The sequence below is a fragment of the Micrasema longulum genome, unplaced genomic scaffold (assembly GCF_059751315.1).
Source record: "Micrasema longulum isolate JH-2025_06_02 unplaced genomic scaffold, ASM5975131v1 h1tg000426l, whole genome shotgun sequence".
Classification (NCBI taxonomy): Eukaryota; Metazoa; Arthropoda; class Insecta; order Trichoptera; family Brachycentridae; genus Micrasema; species Micrasema longulum.
This window is the reverse complement of record NW_028277626.1, coordinates 91,370-107,669: the sequence shown is the minus strand read 5'-3', so window position 1 is coordinate 107,669 and position 16,300 is coordinate 91,370. Positions and strand designations below refer to the sequence as shown.

Below are 16,300 nucleotides of genomic sequence, written 5' to 3'. Positions count from 1 at the left end.
TAAAGCAAGCAAAGAGTACGCACTATCAAAGAGTACGCATCGCGATATACTCGAAACATATTTTAAAAGTTAACAAAACTGCCATATCAATTGCTTTTATATGGTCTAAACTGTCAATCGGTATTCGGTATATCGTTCACAATGTTCACATAACGCGTTGAATTACATGTCTTCTAAAAACCGTTTAATGTTTTTTGGTCGTTCTGATATTGTAACGTTGTAAAAAACAAGTACAACGTACTCCGTTTTGAAAGCATTTTAGTACTGGATTATAATTCTAAGTTGCCTGATTTAGCGCCATCTGACGGCCGCGGTAGTAACTCATCCATACGATATCCGTGCATAAGAAGTAGATTTCATTAAAAACTCGGGACGAACAGTCCAATTGTCGCGCAAGGACTCAAAGAGAGGCGACCGCACATTTAAAAAATGTAGTCCTTCAAGAAAGGGAACGTTCAACGTAACGTAAGCCTATTTGTTTTAAATTTATTACCGAAATTCTTGTAGAGAGAGATATCATATTCTAATGAGATTGTATTTTATACAGGTTCCCCTTTTCTCTACCTTTTTCGACCTTTTTCTATCTTTTTCCATTTTGTCACCTTATTCTATTTTATTTACTTCACCTTTTATCTACTGTGTCTGATGATAAAGATTTTACAATGTAGTATATTTACTCCATGATTCGAATGGATCACTAATTATTACGAAGTTTATTCGTAAATACCTGGAAAAGTCGATGTCAGATTTTAAAGTTTTCTTCAAGATCATGAGACACAAATTTACAAATGCAAGGAAGCAGACGATCATTTACTGAATTAAAATATCGACAAATAATCTTCTGGGAAATCATCAACTGAGCCAACCACGAGTAAAAATACATCAACCGAAGACATCGTAAATCGAGTTCCATCTGCGGATTTTATTTTGTAAAATCAACATTATTTCATATCATATCGAGAAGAAAACAATCAAGAATCTATTTCACTTGTCATTATTATTGTTACGAATATTTATTTCTGAGATAAATTTATTGTCAACCACTTACTCATATTGGTTGGGCAGAATTCTGAATATTTATATTAACTAATATTGGTACATTTGTAGAGAATAGCTTCTTTTATTAAAATTTTGTATTTCACTAACGAGTTGTTTATTTCATAAAATCCAGATCCTTAAGTCATATTTGTTCCATTTTACAGTAAGGTATTTTATAGATAACGTTTTTGATTCCGTTCATAAAATTAAATTTATACAACATAATCTTATTCTTTTGGGGAATTCTCATGTTCTTGTCGATTGAGCGAAACTGGTGAATGGTAAGTGTTTGTAGGTACTTTATTTGGTTATCTGCATTATTCTTCTTAATCTCAAAAAAATGCTTTTGATTTTTGATAATCTATCTCTATAATGTCGCCCACCTGGGACCAAATAATTTATTTCAACCTATACTGACCGTTACAATATTAAATCGATAAAAACGAATAATCTGTTACAAGATTAAGACTATTATAGAAAGAATTATAACGCAATGGCAAACGTTAATGTAAATATATGTATTTAATTAATATTGTATTTAGTCGGAATATTATATACTTATATTTGTTACCTGCATAAAAAAATAATAAAAAAAGGATGAGTTTAAAATGATTTTTTAAGTGATTATTTAACTATTTTCTAGTGTATTTGTTTTTGTCACTGGATGTTATTTTATAATTAATTTGATTTATGTCGTCAAATTGATGCCTAAACAAAGGAACGCACCCAAAAAGTACGCTTGCGCACTCTTTGCTTGTATGAAAAAAAAAAAGCATATTGTTTTGGTACTGAATTACTCACCACAGGATTCTTCACTTCTTGCGTCTGATTCAAGGTACATGAACTCTGAATTATACTTATAATGGCTTCAACATTTTATTAAGATAGTCCTTGTCCTTGATTTTTATTAAGATAGCCCTAGATTTTATTAAGAAGAAACACCTGTTTTATTGATTTCAGACAACCAATCGTCATATTTAAGCTTAGCCGCTATTGAAATGGCTCGAGAATTTGGAGTTGTTCTCTTGAGCTTGACACCACACACTACTCATAAACTGCAGTCTTGATACGGGTTTTTTTGAGTCCTTGATAAATTTTTGAGTCCTAATTTGAACAAAACGTATTCTGCAGCTTGTGATAACTGGCAAGTCACTTACCCTGGCCGAACCATCACACAATTCTAAGTAGCTCAAATATTTCATTCCACCTACTATAAGGTGACATCTGCAGAAAAGGCAAAGAAAGCCTTTGAAAGTTGTGCATCATTAGAGAAAAACTTGATCTTTAGAAAAAACTAGATTATTTATTTGTCTGAGTTGCACAGGTTTTATTGAATAATTTGCAACGTGTCACAGTCGGTTATGAATTATTTTTTGTTACCCAACACAAAAGGAAAAAATGATGTAAATATAAAAATGTTTTTATTCGATCAATGATTTCTAGTCCCCAGCCAACATAAGTTCTATAAAGAATTAAAAAAACTTTCCTGTATTAACGCGTTGGCTCCTTGGAGCTAGATTTACTCAGATTTTACCTGCAGAAAAAATACAAAAATTTAGGAATTTATTCGTGTTAAATCAGGTAGGTAAAAAAATATAAATTTACGATTTCCCCCAATGCTCATCAGGCTCGACTGCATATTTTTTTTTTCATATATCTATATAAGCGGAATCTGATACAGCCGTTCAAAGCTGAGATATTGGAGTCAGGTGTCCTTTTTTAAGCTGCTTAAAAAATGTATGAAAAATTAAATGTAAAAAATATGTGCATTTTTTATGATGAATTGTAGATAATTAAAAACGATGATTGTTGGTGAAGACCGCAGCTCGATCGAGCTCCGGGGCACCGGCCGTAGCCTTTCCCAAGTCAATCTAGCGGCATTTGAATTTTCATGCGTTCAGCCGCGGCCGGCCCGAACTTTGCAAGACCACGCTCCCAGGATTCAATTCCGGTTTTTTACTTAATTCTAAACGAGAAACATAAAAAAGTAAAAAAATATTTTCAACACAAATTACGTAAATAGGCCGGCGTTTCATTGAGTCGAAACGCGTGGGAAAGTTCAAATTGAAAGTTGCTTCTAAAAATCTGAAATAAATAACCCGTACGATTGTACTGGATTCAGAATGGTTCAAAATTAACAACATAAACAAAATTAAAATCCGAGTGCGTCGAACTTTCAAAAATCAATATAAACTTCAAATATAAAATATTAAATTACTGGAATAATTTAACGAAAAATTATGTATTTATATTACAACGAGATTTGTATTGAATTTCAATTTTTCAATAATCTTTACTAAATTGTATGTAAACTATGTATAAAAAATAGATAAATAAATTTTCAAATATTAAAAATTGGTGTCTGACACAACAATCAAGAAACAGATGTTGTTCCTATTATAGCACCAATATGTTAAGCTGGTTTAACTTATTTACTACCATCTGAAATTCGTCCCCTAACAAAATCTTCAATGTAAAGAAAACAAAATATAGAAATATTCTAAAGAACTTACAAGTTATCTTTGCAAAAAACAATTATAAGATAAAAAAAAGAGAAGAAAAGAAGAAGAAGGAAAAAGCAGAAAAATTACTAGCAAAATCAAAGAAACCAGGGCATAAACAAAAAACTAATTGTAGACCAATGAGTTCAGATGATCAAATTAATCAAAAAGTCTTCCGTTACCCTCTTTGCAAAGGAATGTACCAACCGGGAGTGGATTGGATCCAATGTTCAAGGTGTGAAACGTGGTGGCACGATGAATGCGCTGACTTTATTGGTTTTAATGCATTTAATTGTGATTTGTGAAAGACAAATTAACATTGTATTATATGCGTACTCTTACCTTGTACGAAGAAATGGTTTTGCGTACTGTTTCCTAGTATAGTTGGTTGTTTACTTTTACTCTTTCCTAGTATACCTGTACGCAGAAAAATAATACGTATCATTGCTTATTTTTAACAAACACAAACAAACAAACCATCACGCCGTTTCCCCGTAAGGGTAGGCAGAGAGGATAGAACGCCACAACACTCTATCTTTGCATACAGATCTCGCTTCCTCTACATTCATACATCTTCTCATGCACGCGCGCCGATTATTCCGACTTTTGACATGTCCATCTTTAAGTATTTGTTGGATTTGGTCATGCCATGTCTTTCTCGGTCTTCCTTATTTGCTTATTGCTTATTTTTATATACTTTTAATACTGTTCACTACCTAAAAACTTTTTATTTTGTTTCTGAAAATGACGTATTTTCATAAGATTGTAATTGTTTGTGAGTTTTTTCATTATAACAATTATGAAAATAAAAAATGTTAAGTGCGTACTCTTTGTTTGCTTTACTCTACACTATATACAACACTACCTAGACTCGAGGCCTGAGCACTGAAATGATGTGGGGCATTTTTTTGACGTTTGTAAACGTAAAAAAAAATAGGTTATGATAATATAAAAAAAGTCTCACACAAAGTAATTTAAAATATTTACGGATGAAAAAATTACACAATCTTTTTTACAATGTTTATCCGAAAGGTTTTTAGACGTTTTCATGACACAAGTAGGTATTTTTGTTTCGATTCAAAACGTCACTCCTAGCTGGCGGTCGAAGAACGGCCTCTATGGTGTAGTGGTCAAGACGCTTGACTCACTCACGGAAGGTTCCGGGTTCGATTCCCGGTGAGGACACAAATATTTAAAAATGTGATTTTTCTCAAGCCTGGGTGTTCTGTGATGTAATTCAACACTGTAATTGGGCCTCCTGGCCTGTTGTGGTGCAAAAAAAAAACGACTAAATACACTTTGGGCATGACTGAGCGTTTGGGCGTGAGCGAAGTGTCATCATTTTTGAGGGCTCGAGGCATGTCTTCGTATTAATATGCCAATCTCTGTTATATACATGACTTTAAAAAACTTGTAGGTTTAATAAAAAAAAACGAATAATTCAAAAACGGCATTTGTTACAACCATCCGGGGCTGGTATTTCAAAAGCTCTCGCGGCCGTATTATCTCGTGTATTTACATACAAAATACACGAGAATAACATTTTTCTCGTGCCACGAGAGTGGTTTAGAATAGCACCCCAGACCCCTAGGAATGGTTATAACAAGGCAAAGGGATAATTGTAACGTTGTAAAAAGAAAATAGTGCTTATTTTTCATATTTAATGAAGTGTATTATAGTAAAATAAATAAACAATGGCGCAAAAAACAGGAACTAAAGAAAGTAATAAAAAAATAAGATAAACAATTGTGACAAACATTGCTCAGTTTATTATTTTAGCAAGCTATGTGAGACTACAGTTGGCAGTTTAAACACTGCACCCACTTTGCATGGGTTTTACTGTTTGAAAACCGCTTAACACAAACCAAACATTAATATTCTTCGTCTTCTTTACTTTAATATTTTTGTTGTTTCTGGAACAACTTTTTCGGGTTGATATTCAGTTCAGCACTCAGCATAGATCTTTTTACTTATTTATCGGGTCTAGACTTCAGAGCTTGCCGCTCCAGTGTGCAGCGATAGATATCGCCTTGTCAGTGGCCATCCTCAAATCATTCTCATCACAAGTTAACTGCATTTGTGGACACCGCAGCAGATGAGAATCATCCTGTACCTCTCCACAATCGTAGTTCATGTCATCTCCCTCCAGAAAACCCGACCTCTGTTGATTCTATTTGCACCTAGATACCCCTTCCCTTAGTCTATTGAAAATTTTCTACGCAGGGAAGTCAAAACTGTGGGCGGTGTTTGTGCTATCGGATAGCATTATCCAGAGCCTATTGCCGAGTTTTTTTCTCCACAGATCCTCTCTGCGTTTTTCTCCAGAGGTCTTCATTCATTTCTTACATTGTGGAAACTCCTCCTCGATCCCAGTCTCAAAGAAGCCATTCAATGGTCGTAAAGGGAGTTTCTAGGGTCATGGGTTTGTTTGCGTCTCTCTGTGTCTGCTGCTACATTTTTCCTGGTGTTGGGTGTAGCAATTCTTTTTATAGGATAAAATTTGTGCACTGGTATGGGCTTAAGGCAGCCGGACACTAGTCACGCCATGGCATTTACAGTATATGCTGACTTCTGCCAAACTGGACAAACGTACTCTGCTGCGTGGACATATAAACCCAAGGCAAAAGTGCGGAGTACATGTGGAAATGCTCCCCAAGATGAACCGGTGAGTTTTCGTAATATGTTATTCCTGGCGGAGACTTTCTGTTTAGTATTGGTGCAATGCTGCTTAGAGAAAATCGTCCTATCCAGAGTTGTGCCAAGATATTTGGGTGTTTGACAGTGCCCAATTCTCTCCTCCTTCCGTGTGACCTCCAATTCTCTTCTCGCTTGCTTATTTTTTAGGTGGAAGGCACAGCCACCACTAAACATATTTGAATTGACTGTTATTCTACACTTTGTCCCTTTATGTACACGCTTACATGACGCGTAATTAATTGATGAATCAAGTTACAATTGCATTTATATATTTTAATGAGAAATTCTTTAAAAAAAAAATTCGTGTGCGAAATTTCTGGAACTGCTTGAAAAAGTTGCCACATGTTACGTTTACAGCATGGCTAGTGCTTTCGGAATGCATAAATATAAATCGTTGAAGTTAAATACATTGAGTAAATATTATTACTATGGACTTAATTATGAACCTATTATGGAAGCTTTTAAATTTGTAATTTAATTAAAATAATTTATTTTGTTATCACATGCTACGGATGTATTCAAATGATCTAGAGAATGAGTGGGTTTTAAGTTCTTCCCGGAACATTATTTCGCTCTCACAGCCTCACACCTCTACTGGGAGAGCATTTCATGCCATAGGGCCTGCGACCGCAAATGCGCGTTCACTGAATTTGATGCGCTGTTTGCATGGAGGTATAATAACTTTTTCTCTCGCCTTCGACGTAGCTGATCTAAGCGTAAGACGCCTGTCAGCTAGTTCATCTGGAATGCATAGTTCTCTTAGATATTCCGGAGCAGAGTTGTGCAGTGATTTATGCACAAGCCAACAGAGTTTGTATTCCACCCTCTGTGGAAAACATAGCCAGTGTAATTTGAATGAGTTTATTTTTATATTTTTGAGGCAGTAATGTGTGCATAAACAATAAACAATAAGTGAAAAGGGGGCTTCTCATTTGGGGGCATTGTTTGTCACCTGCAAAAGTGTGATCCCCAAACCGCGGACCGAGGTGAGGTAAGGCGCGGGAAGTTTTACCTTCCTTGAAAGCCTATGCAGGCGGGTGCTGTACTGAGCGACAATCAACAGCTGGAACATCTGGGATTCACGTGCCACTGCCACCATCGCGCGGCGACTCAAGCTTCCAGCAGAAATGTACACGTTCGGCACACAATAGAGACACCATTCGTTTTAGTTTTAAATGACTGCTATTGTTGTGTAAATGACGTTATTTTGTGGATTTTAGTGTTAGGTACTTCTGTGAATACTTATACTGTAAGTCTTAGGAATAAACTATTTATCATTGTTTTCATTTATTATAGTTGAGCATTTAGGTAGTATAGGATGAAGGATAGAATAATTAATACTAAGTAGGCTGGTAGAACGAGAGGATGACTTTAACGAACTTCGATGAGGCTCGCAACCCGCCAAGTCGCTCCTCCCGTGGGGGCGCGCAGAGGGGGAAAACGCAAGAATGCAGAGTTGCGGCATGGAATATAAGGGGATGCATGGGTGAAAAAATGAACGAATTGTGTGATGGATTAGGAATTAATGTTAAGATATATTATGTATTATGGAAAGTTAGAAAAGGGGAAGCGGTTCGATGGAACACGGTGACGCCCTGGTTCTCTGGTCTGGGGTCCCAGATACAGACAGAGCCTGCCAGGGTGTTGCCGCGTTTCTGTCTCCCAGAATGATAGAGTGTATTAAAGAGTATGTTTTTATAAGTTCTACGATTTAAGATTGGATTGACAGGAATTATTTTAATAATAGGTTATGCGCCTGTGAATCTGAGAAAAATACGTTTTGGACAAGTGTGATGAATGGAAAAAAAATAGTGAGAGAGTAATACTTGCGGGAGACTTGAATGGGTGGGTGGGAACTCGAAGAGACGGGATGGAGTCGGCCCTAGGTATGTTCGGGGATGGAAGGCAGAATGAAAATGAAAGTAGGCTGCTGGAATTATGTCTGGAATGGAACCTTTTTATGTCAAATACGTTCTTTGATCATAAGGAAATCCATCAGTATACGTGGGAAAGAGGCAACAAAAGGTCTATTATCGATTATGTAGTCATCGACTGAAATTGAATTGAAACTTGTAACAGTTGATACGCGCGTATATAGAGGAGCTGAAATGGAAACCGATCACTTCTTGGTAGTATTAAGAGTAATATTGTTCCAAGGATGGTGATACAAAACCCGTAAGATACAGGCGCCATCTAGAGTCGAAGTTGAAAAACTTCAAAATGATGATATGAAAGATACATTTGAAAGCGCGGTTAATCGTAGATTGATAGGGGAGTGTGGATAAAGTATGAACATTGATGATATGTAGGATTGGTTGAAAAAAAGTATGTGTGAATCAGTAACGGAAGTATGCGGTGTGGCAAAAGAAGGAAGAAAGAAAGGTGATGCATGGTGGGATGATGAAATAAAAAAGCTCGTTCAAGAAAATAAGAAAGCATGGTTAAACTTGTTAATAGTCAGTCAAATGGATAACAGTTAGTATGCCGCATTCAAAAGTGTATATATTGAATGTAAGAAGATATTATTTTATTTTATTTTATTTTTTATTTTATTTTTATTTTGCACCACAACAGGCCAGGAGGCCCAATTACAGTGGTGAATTACATCACAGAACACCCAGGCTTGAGAAAAATCCCATTTTATTTTTTGTGTTCTCACCGGGAATCGAACCCGGAACCTTCCGTGCGTGAGTCAAGCGTCTTAACCACTACACTACGGAGGGCGCCAGATAGTAAAACAAGGTGTGTGTGAAAGTGAGGGAATAAAAATGAGAAAAAAATTCCAAGTAAATATTAAAATATTCTGGAAAGCAGCTAAAAATTCCCAAAAAAGCAAGGATAGCGGATGTATGACAGCAGTAATAGGAAACTATGGAAAAATGGCGACGAATGATAGTGGAATTAAAACGAGATAGAAGGAATATTTTGAGGAAGTGTACGAAACGAACACAGGAAATATAGCCAGCGTTACCACCTTCTCAAGTAGACATAAATGCAGATGACGATGCGAAAGAGATAAGTATGGAAGACATTAAAAATGCTGTATACGCTTTTTGAAATACAAAAATTATTTTAATGGCCATCGGTTTGCGAATTATTATTAAAAACGTTATGTTTTTCCCCAGCGGAAAACATGGGTCAATATTTATGGTTAAAGTTATTATTTTCAATAGAAAGGGTTTTGGAATTCCAGGTAATTCGCCGCTTGGTCATTTGAATTTAACCCAAGGTATTGGAATCGTAATTGACATTAAACAATGGACGAAATATTTGTAAATACGTAGTAACGGCTCTAGTAAATGGGGATTTATTTTAATGTATTTATTTGTAAAGGCGGTAATTAAAAATGGGTCTCTTTTTGGAGTTGGCTAGCGTGAACTAAAAGGTGATATTTAAATGCATTATTGCTGAGAAACCCTATGTAGGTAAAAATCGGTAGGGTTGGCAAAACTGCTCAAGTGTTCAAATAAAAAAAATATTTTTATTAATTTCTTAATCTATGCACTTGCATTTGTGTCATTTGTGACATTTGTTTTGTGGGTGTCAATTGCCAGTTTGCCAGTCCACTTTGTCTCAGTGGTCAAATTGCTAGTATAAATAAAAATAATTTTCTCATAATATTGGAAAATTGTAATCGGAAATCGTAAATGTTCATGTAAAAATATATGCTATCGTTTTTAATGTATTATTGTTGGCCTGAACTGTCCAATTAGTGGAGTTTTAATTTTAGATTGTCCTCGCTATGGCAGGTTTCGCTTTAAAGGTTAAAAGTAAGTCGGGGCAGCAAATAATAAAAAATTTAACTCTTCAGAGTACAATAGCAGAATTGAAAAGTCTTTTGAGTAGTTTAACCGATGTTCAAATCGAACGTTTACATGTTTTGTGTGGATTTCCACCGAAACCTATGGATCTTTCCAACGATAATAAACTTCTTTCGGATTGCGGGATATCCTCCGGTGACACCTTAATAATAGAAGACAAGTTGCCCTCCGACGAATCGAACGCATCTCCGTCGCTGGTGCGCGAGAGAAAGGGACACAGAGGGATTTTGATGAAACAAGTTGTGCCTTCCGACAATTCTTGCCTGTTTACTAGTATCGGTAAGGGTACATTTACGTTTTCCTAACATCTCGACAACCTTAATATCTGTTTTGTACATAATGCCTATATTTTCACGTGTTTTATTCTTCAGGTTTCGTTTTAAACGGAAAGGTGGACACGACCGTGGGAACATTCTTGAGACAAATTATAGCGGAAGTGGTCGGCGGAGATCCGTCCACATACAGCGAAGGCTTCCTCGGGATCCCCAACTCGGAGTACGGCGAGTGGATCCAGAGGCCGACCTCGTGGGAGGAGCTATCGAGGTGTCCGTCCTATCGCGCTTCTACGGCCTGGAGATGGACGTCGTGGACACCCGAAACGCCATCATCAACCGATTCGGGGAAGACCGAGATTACGGGCAGAGAGTCTTTTTATTATTTGACGGAATACACTACGACCCCTTGTATTTGGAAAAGCCAGAGGTATGTGTTGTTCTATTTTTAATATAGGAAAACTGTGCATAATGTATATATTATATTATGTCTCTATAGTCTTGTATTCAGCGTTGCCAATGCTAATTTTCAAAATTCCCCAAAAGTCTAGATCAAATTACCCAAATGGGGAGAAAACAAAGTCCCAATTTATGTATAATATAAAAACTGGTTAGAATCGCGAGTGTAGCGCGGGTCCACCATGCCATATAATAATACAATATTTTTTAATTCATACAAAATAGACTTAAGGTCTTATCATCCTCGATATTTCGGGGCGACATTTGTGGGCTCTTAAGAAGAATTTAAACTAATCTTGTTAATAACCCACCTTAGGATTATATTGCACTTTTTTTATCAATAACTTTCAAAACAACCATTTATAATTTTTAGCACAAAACCGTTATTATTTTGAAAGATAATAAAACAAAACGCAAACAGTCGTTTGTACTAGTACCTAATGTGCTCATTCGACTGTAATTTTTTCATTTTCCGTTAAAAAAGGGATCCCCGAATTACTTTTTAAGTTGATATTGTGTTGCCATTAAAAAATATCGATTTTATTCATAATAATATTAATGTTTTAATCACTTACCATCAAACTATCGATGTGTTATCTAAAGATAAATGGTAAAATGTTAAAATCCCCGCACTATCCCCGCATAATACCAAACCCCACAAAATCCCCAATCGAGTTGAGATTCCTCAAAGTTTAGGGAATTCCCCACAAATTGGCATTTGATATATTATAATTAACCTGGAACATATTATTTAATGAATATTTAAAGCATTAACTTTTCTATGTCTACCGGTTTCGAGACTTGCCCGTCTCTTTGTCAGGACGCTGGTGTGCAACAACTATGGTGAAGGTGTATAGTGGGTTTTAAATTTAGTGGAATACATTATCGTGAGTGGATAACTCACCGTTGCACCACGTGCGCAGCAGGATAGTAGGAATTTTCCCTAAATAAATAGTTATTAATGAAGTCGTTTTCTTTTCAGGGTGATATACAAACACTTTTCCCAATCGAGGATATGGAGATGTATAATGAAGCTGAAGAACTCGCTAGGGAAATGAAAACATCCAGAACTATCACGTACAATTTTTAGGTTTCGGTAAAACCCAGAATGGACACGATCTGAAAATATTTATTTTTGAACAAAGGGTGAACGCAATATTCTGGTGACGGGATATTACCGTATGTCCCTAGTAAAGTGATGTTAGCGGAATCTGCCTTTCTAACATTGAGAAATATTTTATTTTGCGGTATACAAACATGTTCTAAGTAGTACAAAATGCAATATACATTTTGATAGTGTATGAGAAATTGAAGTGCAATTTATTCAATATAATATTATGTTATAATTTTTTTAGTACTTACATATTTGTAAATGCTCAAATTAGTTGATGTTTTTAACCCAATAATACCAAATTGAAATACTACGCAGAAATTCATCAAAAGTATATTTTAAAATTGAGAGCCTTTTCATAAATGTCGAATAGTTTTAAAAGCTCCTCTTTTCTACATTTTGGTACTACCAAAGGTAATAGAAATTCTAAGCCAAAGGTCTATTCAAACTTTCTTAACAATTAGTAATATGTATTTTTGTGGAGACAGTTGCAAATCTTGGATTACTAAATAAATATTTTTTCTCTCGCTTTCAACTTGCTTACCAAAAATTTTGTTTTTAATCAACACAAAAATATGCATTTGTTTTTCAAATTAAGTAGCTAGTATCCACCATTATAATCGATTTGATTAACAATTCATACCAGGGTTGGTATTTTGAATGGGGATAGACCTCGTTGCTAGCGCTTAATTTACGTGCTAGAAACGCTTTCTCTACCTCTAAAATTACACTGCAGGTAATGAGTATTTGAGAAGATACTCATCAGTTCACCCGAGTAAATCTAATGTTAAACTCTTCTTGATTATTTTGAAATTTCCTCGGATCTAAAAGTAAGTGTAACCTATTTTGCATAAAAAGACTGTAATATAATAATACATATTATATGTATGTAGTTTTTAGCTAAATCACTGACTCAATAATATGTAATTTGTTATGTGCGTATAATAGTATTAAAATTCACTTTGTGCTTTCTTTTAAATGATGATTTTCTTTAGCCTCACAATTGTGATGGAATCCCGTGTAACATTTCTACCGCTACATCACTTCCATCCTTATCTAGCACTACTTCTCGCCCTTCTCGGTTCTCGGGCATCCATAATACATGATTATATTATGTTATATGAAACTGTTTCTGCTGATAGTGAAGATATCTTTACATAATTGTGCTCCACTTATCCTTGAAATGCGATATTAAATATCTACACAAGCCCATCAGTAATAATATAATACTTTTAGAGCATAATTATTAATTAATGTAAAATCCATGATAAAATAAAAATGGCATAAATGTTACACAGAAACCTTTTGTTTCGTCTGCTTTAATAATAATTATTAAAAAAATTATACGCAGTATTTTGCAGCGCAATAAGCCAGAAGCCCAATTACAGCAAGAATACCCAGGCTCGAAAAAAATCACAATAATTTTTTTGTCTTTTTCGGGTAAAACGAACGCAAAATTAGGAAATCATACGATTTCGCCATTTTAAAACGAATGTTTTTTTTTAATCGGGCAACAATAAAAAAACATAAATTAGATAAAAACAATATTTTTTAAAGGTATTTCTGTTAAAAAATATACTTAAAAGTTTTATTTAACTAAAATATAATTACTTTTGTACCGGCAGATTACGCCATTTCAAATTTAGACTAAACTAAGGTATCTTGGATCCTAATTGCTTTCGAAAGGGCTGGTCACGAAAAAGTCAATAAGATATTGTTTTAAATTGAATATTACAACCAGAATTATCTTCTTTTTTCAAAAAAAGAGAATACAATTCTATAAAAAAAGGTTTCAACTTAAGTATTTCAATATTATTTTTAAGTATTACCGAAGGCATAATTTTAAGTAGAAATAAAGGAAAATGTCACAAAAATGTATGTGATTTAAAATGCTTGTATTTTTTTCGAAAACAAAAAAATTAAAATTTGGCCGCGGCCACTTTTATGTTAAATTTATTATCTTCAAATTATTACAACAAATTTTTGTTCAATACTTAGTCTTTATTGAGATTCCAGATACCTATGTTTAGTCTAAATTTGAAATGGCGTAATCTGCCAGTATAAAAGTAATAATATTTTAGTTAAATAAAACTTTTAAGTATATTTTTTAACATTGAAAAAATATTGTTTTTATCTAATTTATGTTTTTTTGTTTTTTTATTATTGCCCGATTAAAAAAAACATTAGTTTTTAAAATGGCAAAATCGTATGATTTCCTAATTTTGCATTCGTTTTACCCGACTACAGCCTTAAGTGTTTTAGTCATTACACTATGGAGGCCGCCATGATCACAAATAATTTTGTAATTTCTGGCAGAGCTACGTGGTATGTGTCTGATGAGAATCCTAGTATTAGCGGGTAACTCGACTGAGTAAAGCACAACCCAAAGATCTTAGTAGGTACATAAATACATCAAATTAATATATTCTTAAGTGGTGTTATAGTAAAAATGTCCGCTCATTGAAGGATTTTTTATATTTATATAAATGCTTAAAATGTATTACCTGTTTTTTTTTTTTAATTCATCAAGAACTTTATCAATAGCCAACACAATACATGGAGAAAAAGCATGTACATAATAACATTTAATATGCCATACCTACCTGATTTGCAGCAAATAGTCTCTAGAATGTATGATGTATGCCTGGAGAGCGAATTGGCGATGAACGAAAGTAAGTCAAAAGTGATGGTATTTGAAAGGGATAGTGAGGTTACTGACTGCATAATAAATGTAAACAACGAATGTCTCGAGCAAGAAGAATTTGTGTATCTGGGAAGCATGTTTTCAAGAGATGGAAGAGTAGAAAAAGATGTTGAAAGAAGAGTGAATGCGGGCAACAAAATGAACGGAGCACTAAGCACAGTAATTTCTAATAAAAATATGTCAATCGAAACTAAACTGGCAGTGCACAACGGAGTTTTAGTCCCAACACTTATGTATGGAAGTGAAACATGGAACTGGCAGAGGAAGGATGAAAGCCGAGTGAACGCGGTTGAAATGCGATCTCTTAGACGAATGTGTGGGAAATCAATGTATGACAGGGTTACGAATGATGAAATCAGGCGAGAGTGTAAATCTGAGACAAGTATAATTAATAAGATTAAGAAAGGGTCTCTGAGATGGTTTGGTCACGTAGAACGAATGGACGACGAGAGAATGGCAAAACAAGTATATATGGCAAAAATGAACGGCAACGTTAGACGAGGACGACCAAGGAAATCGTGGCATGATCAGATAAACCAAAATCTTAAGTCTGGTCATGTCAAAAGCAGACAGAACCGAAGGGCATGTATGACAAGATTTATGAATGTGGAAGAGGCTAGGATTGTATGCCAGGATAGACGTGTGTGGCGGTCCATTCTCTCTGCCTACCCCTACGGAGAAATGGCGTGATGGTAGTAGTAGTACCTTTAAATTTTTTGACAATCTCTGTTTTTCTATTTGATTTTACTTACATAACGTCGGGCCACTGGCACAAGTTGGTAACTAATGTAATTGTGACATATTGCTCTTTTAAAGTTGAAAGCTCATCCCAAATCTACAATTTGAATAAAACCACATGACGAATATTATAATATTTTATAAAACATTAGAATGTTTCATAGAAAATTATAAAATAGATTTTGTATTTATAAAATATGACATATTTTGGTTGTAAAAAGTAACGCAGTAAAATTCTTCGCAAATACTCTTTTTTTTATTTTTTTACATGAAATTTGCGTTAACGCTATGAACAAATATGTTGTTTAGACTTTGGCAGAATACTGTCATTTCAAGCCTAATGGTGAGCTTCACGATGAAGTCGGCTGTACTAATTTCCCAATGTAAGAATACACCATCTGTCAGGAAACAGCGAGACATTATTCAAGTCCCTATTATATTCAACACATATTATATGCATAAATAAACACAAAGGGTGCAATGAAACAATCTATAAATAATAATCATATATTTCAGTTAACATTTTTACAAAATATGTGCATTTCAATCCAACAATAGAATTTGTAATATCATTTTGTACAACGTAGTATTACTTAAAGTACAGAGGTATTATGTGAGTATATGATATATTGAAGCGGGGTAACTGATCAAAAAATAATTATAAAAATAAATATGTACATCTTATGTGTTGTACACGGAGATATCGCAACATCAAAATGAACATGTAAATGCTGGTAGCCACACTTCAGTGCATTACTGTTACCGGAGTTGTATTGATACAAAAAGCTTATCAAAAATACATATTTTGCTATAGCAACTGTGGTAAACCTTTCACTGTAGTATTTTACTGTTTAAATCAGCGATTTACTATTTGCGCATGTTTCATGACATGTGCTATGGTATTAACAGTTAATTCTTAATATTAGATATGGGTACACAAATGCATGTATGAAGTTTAC

The 16,300-nt window shown here is 34.6% G+C and overlaps 1 protein-coding gene and 1 long non-coding RNA gene across 2 annotated transcripts; both read left to right on the top strand.

Annotated features, from left to right (window-relative positions):
• The first annotated feature begins 21 nt into the window (after nt 1-21).
• Nucleotides 22-1,145, top strand: LOC148281656 (uncharacterized). The gene is made up of 2 exons (XR_015822309.1): nt 22-465; nt 548-1,145. It is a non-coding gene; the product is annotated as an uncharacterized LOC148281656 (long non-coding RNA).
• Nucleotides 1,146-9,845: 8,700 nt separating this feature from the next.
• Nucleotides 9,846-12,878, top strand: Yod1 (Yod1 deubiquitinase). The gene is given in 4 exon segments (XM_088226358.1): nt 9,846-10,336; nt 10,429-10,584; nt 10,587-10,759; nt 11,771-12,878. Coding segments are annotated over 4 exon segments (795 nt in total). The 5' UTR covers nt 9,846-9,978; the 3' UTR covers nt 11,879-12,878.
• Nucleotides 12,879-16,300: the final 3,422 nt, after the last annotated feature.